The following is a 12,492-nucleotide window of genomic DNA, read 5'->3' as shown; positions in this document are numbered from 1 at the left end:
TTTTTTAAGATACATAAATCACACAAAATGTTACAATAAAAAAATAAGAGGTTCCCGTATACCCCACTCCCCACACCCTCCGCTCCTCCCACTCAACAATTTCTTTGATTAGTGTGGTATAGTCATTGCATTTGATGAGTACATTTTGGAGCATTGCTACACAGCATGGATTATAGTTTACATTGTAGTTTACACTCTCTCCCAGTCCATTCAGTGGGCTGTCCCTGCAATATCATTCAGGACAATGCCAAGTCCCGAAAATGCTCTTTGGGAGGATCTTAAATGTATACATTTGAAAGTATTTTCAGATTTTTTCTTCTTGAATGAATTCCTACAATTGCTGATTTTGTTGGCTCCCCATCTTGATTTAATTTTCCTTGTATTTTGGAGTTTAGTTTTGTTGTCTTATGTTGAATGGGCCCTTTTTATTAGTTTTTGTGGGGTTTTTTTCTTCTTTTCACCCTTCTCATCCTGTTTTTGTATGTGCCCTTTATTTTAACCCTGGGGCTCCCAGTCTAAAGCAATGTTTTATAATAGAGGCTTGGTTCCCCTGATTCTTGTTGTGTTAGGATCAGGCTTACCTCTCCTAGAATAAGACACAGAGCAAGAAGATCTTGCTTGTCTTGTAGGACACATAACTTTATCTGAACTATAGCCCCAGACAGTGATTGGTAGTAGTGTTTTCCAGCTCCTTTTACAGAGAGCCCCTCCATGGGAAGCATTGGTTTTGAGCTGTGTCCCAGGGTTCTTCCCAGCCTTATATGGGTGCAGCTTTGGTCCCTATTACTATCTGTACAGGACTTCTGGCCATCTCTATTACTTGAGCTCAGGAGGCCCACAATGTCAGCTTTACAAATGGCTTTCTATTTCAAGAGTTGTTTTTCAGGTAGCTTAGTCTTAACTTTGTTTTTATAGTTAAACTATTTTAATATACGTGGTGTTTCAGAGTGTGAAATGACTATACAAAGTCATTTCAATGGAAGGCAACATTTAAAATTAATGTTTATCTCGCATATCATTCAGAAGGACAGCAGTCTACCCTCCTACTCACCAGAAGTATATTTCTTACTTGTTTGCAAATAGCATTATAAATTTTTAATCTTTGAGCTGGTAATGTGTAAAAAATGAATTTGTGTTTAATATATATCCATATATATTTTTGGCCATTTTTATTCCTTTAGTATTGAATTGCATTTTCATGTTCCTTGTCCCAGTTCTTTGTCCATTTTTCCCCCTTTATGGTGTTTATTTGGGGAAGTATTTATCCTTTATTATATATAGTATATTGCAAATATTTTCAAGCTGTTTACCTCTCAAGTTTTGCTACTTAGTATAGAAGTCTTATTCTTTTGGACTCATATCTGTCATTTTCCTTTGTGTCATTAATGGCATGCTTAGAAAGTCCTTCCCTTATAAGATTATGGAAATATTTGCCTAGATGTAGTTATATGGTTTTATTAGTAGTACTTTTAATTTTAAAAATCACCTGGCCCTTATTTTAAGGTGTGAGATAGGAATTCAGCCACCTTCTACAGGAGGGCAGGTGTGGAGCAGGCCAGCTGTTCTAATATCAGTTATTGAATCTCTGTTCTCACAGCTCCTTTTATAGACCCTCAGTTTTATTCATCTGATCTGTTTATTCCTGCATCAGTATTCCCTCTTAACTACTATAATTTGAAATTAAATTTGATTATCAGGTGTAGTAGTAATTTCTTGTGTTTTTTTAAGAACATTGGTTGTTGGAATTTTAATTGGAATTATGTTGAATCTGTAAATTGCTTTGGATATAATTGGCATCTTAACAATATTAAGTCTCCCAGTCCATGAGCCCAGAATGCCTTTCCATTTAGTTAGGTCTTCTTTGAATTCTGTTACCTTTACATATAAATGACAACTTTAGATTTCTTGGAATATACCTCTTTACCCTCAACATTACTCCATTGTTACCTGTTATTTGATGTTGCAAATTAGTCTGAAACCAGCCTGATTTGTTTTTTGTGTTTTATTTAATGTTTTTGGCACATTTCTTTTGTTGGAATTCTTCTATTCTTGAAATTCATTATCTTCACCAAATTATGCTTTGGTCAATTCTTACAAAATCTCTCTTAAAGTGATGGGCACTTTAAGTTATCAAAGTCAGATTTTCCTTCTATTTAAGATCTGCATTATTTAATTTTGTTTTCACAAAATACTAAACTGTTGGATCTGCATTTTTAAAATATTTTCTACAATCTGCTCAGTTTTAGCTCTTTATTTTTACTGTCTGCATATTAGATGGTTTTTCTCTTGCTTGGGTTTTACACCTTGCAGATTTTCTGTTTTGTCTTTTCTCCTAATTATTGCCATTTAATCTCTTAAGTTTTTCTTCCCGTAGCTTTGTTAATACCTTTTTATTTATTCTAATTTTTTATTTCTTATTTCACAGACCAGATCTTTAATTTTCTTAGAGAAGTTACTTAGTTTTTTTTTCTTCTGTTTTTCAGCATAAATCTTTCAGATTTCATGTCATCTTCTTGAATGTTGTTTTGTTTTGTTTTAATTATTACTATCCTTCTTTTTGTTTCAGAAATTTTGGGTGTGTTTCATGAATGTTGTTCCTGTTTTCTTTATAAATGATGACACTTTTTCCTCTTTGCCCAAAAATAATGCAACTAGATAATCCTTGGTTCTCCTCTCAGCATATCTGGGCACCATTCATATCCTCCCTTTAGGATGTAAACTGACAAGCCAAAGTATGTGAAATTATACTTTCAGTTATGATATTGAGTTTATTGAGAATAGTAATCCCATATTACCAGTTGAGAGCTGATCCTGTTAGGCGATTGTAGGCAAGAAACTTTCTCTGATGGTTTTCTCTTGATCCCTTGCTGAAATTACTGCAGATTTTCATCTTAACCAGTTTGGAAATACCAGCAGGAGGACTTGACTTTTGGGTATTATGTTCGTTCCTTATGGGTATAGTAAATCGCCAAAAACTTAGTGGCTTAAAACAGCACAGATTTATTCTCTTACAGTCATGGAGACCAAAAATTGAAATTCAGTTTTGACACCTGGATAAGTGGACACTTGGTTAAAGAACCCCTGCTCTAGAGGAAGATCTGTTCCTTGCCTTATCCAGATTTTGGTGACTGTTGGCTTTTAATCACTCCAATCTTCAAGGCCAGCGTCTTCGAGCTCTCTCTGCTCAGTCTTCATATCGTCTTCTCTATGTCAAATATCTCTCCTCTTCTCTCTTATAAGGACATTTTATGATTGCGTTTATTAATAGCACCCACCACATAACCCAGAATGATAATCTCATCTCAGAGAACCTTGACTTGATTACATCTGCAAAAACTTTTTTCCAAATATAAGATAACATTTGTAGGTTCCAAGGATTAGGACTGATATCTTTGGAGGCCATTACTCAGCCTACTACAGGTGTCATTTTCTTTCTCAACTCTTCGTATTAATGAAAAATCAGATTAGAGTAAGGCTCCATGGCTGTTTGTTAGAACCATAGAATCACAGGGATTGTCCTCTGTACCAAATGATTCAAACTCAGATGTCTTGGTGGTGAAGTGGATAAAATGGGCTGGATACAATTTAATAAGGAGTGGTAGGGACTCAGAAGAATGCATGCTGTTGGGAAGGATAGGATAACATGTAAAGGTCAATTTCAGGCTGCCAGTTGGCAGTCCTACTTTGCAGTTGCCTTTTCTATTTTCTTAATTTTTTTGGCTGTATGTCTACAGGTGTGAGCATGGCTCCTCGCGTGCTATGCTTTTTTCCTACTATTTACTTCCATCTCTAGATTTTATTTTTCTAGTTTAGAAAGCCATGTGGTTGGAGTAGAGAATGTGGGAGGAGGGTGACATGCATTGAGATGTGGCTGGAGAAAGTAGGTAGGGACCATGAAAATGAGTTGGAGGGAGGCATGCATGCATATGAGGAGACATATCAGGAAGCTGGTATGGAATAATTGCAGTGAGAGATCTTGGTAGCTTGGAGACTGATTTTTTAAAGTGGACAGATGTGAGAATATTTAGGGAGTATAATTCGTGGGCGTGATGACGGACTAATATGGAAGATGGGGTAGAAAAAGTTAAAAATAATCTCCTTGGTTTTTATTCAGTTTGATGGATGATTGTGCCATTCACTGGTAAAAACTGCAGATATGTGAAAGAGTGTCTAGGAAGAGAATATAGAGGAGGGCTTAAGTCTAAGCCTTTAGGAGTAACAATAATGACTTGGGTCTTGAGGAGTGGTCTGCAGAGGAGACAAGGATGGATCCTAATTTATCCTTTACAGAGAGGGCCACAAGGATTGTGTTTCTTCACTGAACCCCAGGAAAGGTGCATTCCGTCGGTCAACTAATCACCCCCATGTTTGAGGACAGTCTATTCATATGTAAGCAATAGTGATCAATGTAGTATATGCTAAAGATTTGATAGCAATAGAGTTTATATTCCACACCCCACTGGAAATAATTTGAATGTTGCCATGCTACACGCTGCTGCCTATGCTGCTAGCCAGTGAACCTTTTTTCCCCGCTTTTCCCCCAAGGACCTTCTAGTCTCACTTGATATATAGTTTTTCCCCTCTGGATTTTCCCCCATCCTTTAAATTTTTTATCTTATTTATGCAGATCTACTCCAGATTCTCCTTCCAAATTTTTATAACCAAATCTATCTTAGTGCTCATCAAACAAAAGACCTCCAGTTACCAGCCTTTACCATTCTTGGAATGCCTAATTAGCAATGATCTTACGCTGTTTGAGTATATCTTTTGAGCTTTACCCCCTACCTTAAATATTTGATCAAAGTAGTATTTCTTAGAAAAAGTGCCCTGAGAAGAATTCTATTATTAGTTGCTTAAGAGAATGTAATTTTCTCCAGATTATTTACATGTATCTGTCTTGTCCTCTACTTATAGAGCCTGGAGAGGAATTCTATATTAGATTATGTTTCTGTTTCCATTAGATAAGCAGGAATATAATTTTTAGGGTTTAATTTTTTACCAAAATATTCTGCCCAAATTGCAGGTTTGAATAATTCTTATTATTTCTGGGTTAATATGTTGCTTAGGGATCTTAACTATATAGAGTGTTTATTATTAATTTTATTATAGGAGGTACCAGGGATTGAACCTCGGATCTAGTACATGGGAAGTAGGTGCTCAACCACTGAGCTACACCCTCTTCCCTGTAGAGCTTTTTTTATTTGGAATAATTCTGCACAGATTTAACTAATTGACCACGTTCAAGATTTCTGCTACGATTATATCTATTTAGCTAATTAAAAGGCAGTGGCTAACTGTTAATGAATGACTTCCTGACCCAGCCATAGAATTTTTCAAGTTAGGAGTTAGTGTGGTTTTAAAAGGCCCAAAACATTCACCAAATTTTCTGATTACATCAAGTATGGAATCCCAGTCTTACGATTGTCATAGCACTTTACTTTGAAAAGTTCAGATCAATTGATAATGCTAGCATTTCTCTCAGAAGCAAACAAACTCATGGGTGAATTGAATCCTCTTGGGGTTCACCATAGGTATATACCAATTTAATAATTTGAGTGAATAAAATACTCTATAGTCTACTTTTGGAAGGTGATTCTATAAACATAGTATTTAATAAATAAATATTTCTGGCAGGTATTACATTTACATAGCCACCTGCTCTATTTATGTTGCTATAGTTGGCTCTTTCACCAAGACTTCTACAAATTACTCAGAACCCAGGGAGGTATCAGATTTCTAAATTGCTTAGTCTTACTATATAAAAATAAAGCCAGAGAATTATTAATTTGCTCTTGGCACTATTTTTTTTCAAAGATCTGTTTTATTATTTCTCCCTACCCTCTTGTTGTTTTTCACTTTCTGTGTCTGTTCATCTTCATTATTTCTTTATGAGGCACCGGGAGCCAAACCTGGGACCTGTGATGTGGGAGGGAGGTGCTTGAACCACCTTCACTCCCTACTTTGTTGTATCTCTCATTATGTTTTTTTCCTCCCTGCATCTCTTGTTTCATCTTGTTGCATCAGCTCACTCTGCCTGCCTGATGCATCAGCTTACTGTCTTTCTTAGGGGGCAGCAGGAACCTCTGCTCCCTGCTTTGTTGTGTCTTTCATTATGTTTTTTCTTCTGTCTCTTGTTGAGTCAGCTTGCCGCACCTGCCCATTGCACCAGCTCGCTGTCTGCTTTAGGAGGCACCAGGATCCAAACCAGTGACCTCCCGTGTGGTAGGTAGGAGCCCAGTCACCTCAGCCATATCTGCTTCCTTCCCTTGAAACTTTATTTTTAGAGTTCCTTTGGAGCTGGACCTAAAATTTTATCAGATGACTGACTTGATTTGTTATTTTACATCTCTAACGTGTGTTTTTCCAAAGTCTGGGTTTGGTGTATAGGTAGCGTACCCTGTTTTATCTTCAAATTATTTGGTTGTTTCAAATGCATATTTGGAAAATTACTACTGGACTTTGCTATGAAAGGGAGATAAAGGTTCCCATTGTGGCATATGGTCAGATTCTACATGTAGCTTTCTATGTAGGAATATAGTAATAATTAGGTTAGTTTCCGCTTGTTGAGTGCACTGTTTGTGCAAAGCTTTGTGTGTCTATTTTGCAGCCATTTTCTCATTTAAATCTAGCAGTAACATTCAGAGGTGACTAGTAATGTGCCTGTAATACAGAAGAGGAAGTTAAGGGATGCTAGATTAGTTGGTGTCAAGTGTCCTGAGTATACCTTCCCTCTTCCTCCTCAGCCTAGCAATTGAGATGATTAGGCAACTTGCTATTGACTTTCAGCACATTTCTTAACCTCCCCTTACTCAGATCAGTTTCCTTGTCAGTAAAGCAGGGATAATAATAGTACCTACCTTTTAGGGGTGGTGTGACATTTAAAGGAGTTAATACATATATAAACCTTTAGAACAGTGCTTAACTAGTAGTAATCCCTCCATAAATGTCATATGGGATGTAGGCTATAGGAAAAATGAGGGAGAAAGCCAGGCTCCTAATCTCTCTAACCTAGAAATATATCTTAGTTATGTTTTAAGAGAATTTATGTACTTTTTAATTTATTGATTTCCTTTTCTTTGGCTCCTGGTTTGATTTTCTTTTGATTTCTTAGTAAAAGTAACTTTTGAAGAACTTCAGTTTACCTAAACCAAAGGAAAACTAAGAGGTAAGACAGATTATGTTCCTGTAAATTCTTGTTACTTCTTCAAAGCCTGGAAATCACCAGTTATAGATACAATTGAAACCCCTTTTTGGACCATTTCCTAAGGCCGTTCTCTTATCTCTTTTCCTCTCTAGAGAGAAACTAGTCATTCAACAAATATTATTGAACTTCTGATATGTGTTAGACTCTATTCTATGTGTTGGGGAACACCAGTGAATAAAACAAAGTCCCTGCACTCATGGACTGTCCTAAAGTTGGCCTGTATTCTTTCTATCTGTGTTTTTGTACTTGCACAAACTATGTATTTAGAATTGTTTTGCTGCATTTTCAACATTTTGCTTTTTTTGTTGTTTCTGAGAAATACATGTATTAATATATAGACCTGTTATGCTAATTAATATTCTAGTAATTTATCCATTCTCCTTTCTTACGAACAATTAGAAGCAGGTTATTTCCAGTTGTTTGCTATTACAGTTCTTTAAAAAGATCATTGTACATGTCACCTTGGACACATAGGAGTTTCTTTGAAGAAGTATGTTTCAAGCTTTTTGACTGTGACCACATTAAGAATTATGTACTTCAACTCAGTAAATGCATAAGTACATCTGAAACAAAAACATGGTATTTATCTTTACCATATTGGATGCACTCTTTTATCTTTTTAAAATGCAAGCCACATAAAACCCACTAAATTAATTTCCTCCCCTATGTCCACAATTTGCAAAACATTGCTCTCAGATATATAATTAGAAGTGGAATTGCTGAGTAGTTGCTAATGTCATCTTCAACTTTACTAGCTGTTACCAATTGCTCTTCAGAATGTTTATATGGATTTATATTCCCAAGTACAGGGAAGTTCCTGTCTCCTCACCTTTCCCACTCTTGGTATTGCCAAGTGGATATAAAATAGTATTTTGTTGTACATTTGCCTTTCTCTATTTATTAATGAAGTTAAAATTGTGTTTTAAATTATAGCATGTAGAGAATGTTTTAATTTAATGGTGGTCAAAGAAGGTGGCAAAGAGTAAACCTATTATGGCTGACTCTCTGGCAGGAAAAAATAGTGTAATAATTATATAATAATAATTAGATCCATACTATATTATGCTTATAGACACTACACTATGTGATGTAAGACTTCTCCTTGTACTTCTAGCCTAGAAAGTCTTGATTCACCACATTTTGAGTTGAGTCTGTTTGGCCCTTAACCTGTCTCTTTCACCTAGGCATTCCATCTCATCTTTACAGTGTTTTACAACCTCACTGTGCCTCAGAATCTCACGTGAAGCTTTTTTTTTTTTAAAGAATTATTTTACTTATCTCCCCTCCCCGCCCCCTGTTGTTTGTGCTTGCTGTCTGCTCACTGTGTGCTCTCTCATCTTCTCTTTAGGAGGTACTAGGAACCAAAACTGGGATCTCCCACGTGGTAAAGAGGCACTCGATCACTTGAGCCACCTTTGCTCCCTCCTTTATTGTGTCTATTATTGTATCTTATTGTCTCTTTGTATCTCCTTGTTGTGTCACTTTGCCACACTATCCAGCTGTGCCAGCTTGCTGTCTTTCTCTTCTTCTCCAGGACATACCCGGAACCGAACCCTGGACCTCCTATGTGGTAGGCAAGAGCTCAGTCACTTGAGCCACATCCGCTACCCAGAAGCTTTTAAAATATACAGATGTCTAGGTTCCAGCCCTACCCTGGAAATTCTGATTTGGAAATCTTTATTGTTCAAAAAATCCACTGGTAATTTTTTTACACGGTCATGGTTGAGACCCATTGCCTCAGTGGTTAAAGTTAGTGCTTTAAGAGTAAGACAGACCCGAATTAGAATCCTGATTCTCCTAAACTTATTAAATGATTAACCTTGGCCAAGTTTTCACTGTTGTTATAGAGTGTCTCAACTTGGTATCAGAAAAGTATTCTGATTAATACCACTAATAGGGATGTATGGTGACTAGTTTTCATTATTTACTTTCCATTAGTGGAATTGTAATAGGGAACAGAAGATAGGCAGGGGGTTGTTTTATCACATTAATCAGCCAGTCTTCTCTGCCTGTGTATGAGTTTAACTCTAGGAGGAAAAACAAGGAGAAAAAGGTTTCTGGAAAACCAGATGTTTTTAATTTTCCTCCTAACAAGTTTTTCTTCTTCCCCTTTCTCTCCCAGAGTCTGTGAGTGTTAGTGTCATTAGGATTACCAATACTCTCATCTCAGAACTGCATCCTGAACTTTGGAGTTTTGGAAAAATTAGATTGGCTGAACTTTCAGGCTTTCAGCAGGGCAATCACTAGGTCCTTTAATCTCTGTTACCATTTATACCTAATGGTGATAGAATATGTTAACAATGGTACAAGTTACTATTAGGTTAATAGATTAATTTGATTACCAATATATTAATTTAGTTTTATTTATATGTAATAAGCTTTCTTATATGTATGTACAGTTGCCTGCATCGTGAAAATTGGAGCTGAACCATTTATAGTAATTAAATAACAGTGGCTTTATCAAGACTCAAAAACTTCATAATAAAGGTAGGATTTGAGCTAGACTTTAAAGGATAGGTATACTTTTTCAAATATGACTAGGGAGGAGAGGCAGGGGATTCCAGTGAAGGGGACTGATATGAGCAAAATCTTAGAGAAAGGAGCTAATTTAGAACATTATGTTTGAGTAAATCATTTTTTACTTTTGTAGAGTATTCATGTAGTGGGAGTAAAACCTAGGTAGTTTGGAATCAAATTGTAGAAAATTTTGAATGTATGACCAAAATGTTTGAATTAGTATATATCATTTGACTTTTTTTCTTGATTGATATATACACACAACTCAATTCTGAGATTCCAGAGATTGCATATATTCAGTGTATCCTTAAAGCTTGGTCTGGTTCATATAAGCTGGTGACTGCTACCAGGTTCCTTTTCTACTTCAATGGTTGTGCCTTAGAGAGAATAGCCCATTAGTTCCCTTTATCCAGTGTTTCTGTTCTCCCTTTCTGTTGTCCATTCTCAACTGGGCCTGATCAACTTTGCTCCCAGGTCTCCCTTGTTAATCTCCAGATTTCAAATCAGCAACACAGTGAGTGTCTACTTATTACAAGAGTTGTAAATTCTTATTTAAAGCTTTGTGTATCTCCTTCATTCTTATAAGAGTTGTTAGATATATATTTGTTTATAAAACAGATATTAACTCTCCTGTTTCTCTTCCTTTTCAGACCTAGAGGATCAAGACATAATAATGGGAGCATTTTTAGACAAGCCAAAGATGGAAAAGCATAATGCCCAGGGGCAGGGTAATGGGCTGCGATATGGGTTAAGCAGCATGCAAGGCTGGCGCGTTGAAATGGAGGATGCACATACAGCTGTGATCGGGTTGCCAAGTGGACTTGAAACATGGTCATTTTTTGCTGTGTATGATGGGCATGCTGGTTCTCAGGTTGCCAAATACTGCTGTGAGCATTTGTTAGATCACATTACCAATAACCAGGATTTTAAAGGGTCTGCAGGAGCACCTTCTGTGGAAAATGTAAAGAATGGAATCAGAACAGGTTTTCTGGAGATTGATGAACATATGAGAGTTATGTCAGAGAAGAAACATGGTGCAGATAGAAGTGGGTCAACAGCTGTGGGTGTCTTAATTTCTCCCCATCATACTTATTTCATTAACTGTGGAGACTCAAGAGGTTTACTTTGTAGGAACAGGAAAGTTCACTTCTTCACACAAGATCATAAACCAAGTAATCCACTGGAAAAAGAACGAATCCAAAATGCAGGTGGTTCTGTGATGATTCAGCGTGTGAATGGCTCTCTGGCTGTGTCAAGGGCACTTGGGGACTTTGATTACAAATGTGTCCATGGAAAAGGTCCTACAGAGCAGCTTGTCTCACCAGAACCTGAAGTCCATGATATTGAAAGATCTGAAGAAGATGATCAGTTCATTATTCTTGCATGTGATGGTATCTGGGATGTTATGGGAAATGAAGAGCTCTGTGATTTTGTAAGATCCAGACTTGAAGTCACTGATGATCTTGAGAAAGTTTGCAATGAAGTAGTCGACACCTGTTTGTATAAGGTAGATAGAATTTTTTTAAAGATAAAACTATTTTATGTCATTTTAATTACTACTCTAGTTTTTAATCCTCTTAGAACCTAGAGTTCTCGGAAGTAAGTTTTTGGCATAATGTAGGATAGTCTTCACCAACTATGAAAATATGTCATAGGAATCCTTTTTAGAAATAAATTACCCAGTTACCACCTATGCAAGGGTTATAATTGGAATGTTTAGTATTTTAATAATCAAGACTACTTGAGCTTTTTAATCATGTGGAAGATTATCAAAGGTAAAAAAAAAATTCATGTTTTAAAAGAGGGAGTGGGGAGAGATAGGCCTCAGTATCTATAAATGAAAAGTATTCAGAATTTTAATATCTTATTTTTACTATGTTATATCTCTGTATAGTTAATTTGGGACTGTGGTCTAATGAATCTAGTAACACTAACAAAGGGACTTTAGGATCATCTGGTGTGATATGATAGAAATAACCTTGGATTTGGAATCAGAAGAACTTGGTTTAAGACTCTGTGAATGTTTAAACTATAAGGTAAGTTATTTAAACTATCTGGAATTTGAGTTTCTTTCATTGTAAAAAAAAAAGATAAGACAGGCATTGCCATATCACGGGGTCTCTGAGAGGATCAGATGCAATCATACATACATGAGCTAGTACAGATCAGTTCATAGGACTGACCATGGATTAAGTTAATGAGCTAATGTAGGTATGTAGCTAGTTTAGCAAATTTTATGTACTCAATACATACCCTTTTCTAGAGAAGTTAGATGACTTCTCCAGGATTCCCCAGTTAGTTCTTAAGTAGCAGTAGTTAAGACCCTTGACCAGTATTCTTTCAGCCATACTCTGTTCCAGTTAGTCAACAGTGCTCATTAATTAACTCCAATTTTTTTAAACAAATGTTGATTTTATAAAACACTTTTTTGAGGCTGTATATTTGACTTTCTTTTAGGGTACAGAAATAAAAAGCAAACAATATTCTTTTTAATTTTGTTTACACATTGCTAGCTCTACTTGAAATCTTAAAATATGATTATATTTATAAATGAGGTATGTGTAACATCCAACACAACCCATATGTTTTCAAAAAATCAGTAGAGCAAAAACTTGTTAGAGTACACTGATGCTAATTTCTGAATTTTGGGAAAACTGAAAAATGATTTAAGGTACATACATATGTTCTTTGTCCCTTTTATGAAAATAGCATTGATGTGTTGAGTTTATTCTGTAGCACTTGAATTAAATACTTTTAGCTAGATAAAAACC

General features: G+C 36.0%; 1 protein-coding gene across 3 annotated transcripts in view; it reads left to right on the top strand.

The window, feature by feature from the left end:
* Window positions 1–12,492, top strand: part of PPM1A (protein phosphatase, Mg2+/Mn2+ dependent 1A) — a 53,461-nt gene that overhangs the window by 26,534 nt on the left and 14,435 nt on the right. For 2 of the 3 annotated variants that reach the window (XM_058293328.2, XM_071213897.1), the window contains exon 2: window positions 10,372–11,228. In XM_058293328.2, coding sequence (XP_058149311.1) covers window positions 10,372–11,228 — 857 coding nt within the window. Of the gene's footprint in view, window positions 1–7,116; window positions 7,166–10,371; window positions 11,229–12,492 lie in introns of those variants that run through there. The other variant, XM_071213898.1, reaches the window with a different exon arrangement.

This window comes from Dasypus novemcinctus, chromosome 3 (assembly GCF_030445035.2).
Source record: "Dasypus novemcinctus isolate mDasNov1 chromosome 3, mDasNov1.1.hap2, whole genome shotgun sequence".
NCBI lineage: Eukaryota > Metazoa > Chordata > Mammalia > Cingulata > Dasypodidae > Dasypus > Dasypus novemcinctus.
Note: the sequence above shows the minus strand (reverse complement) of the source record. Positions and strands in the feature narration are given on the sequence as shown.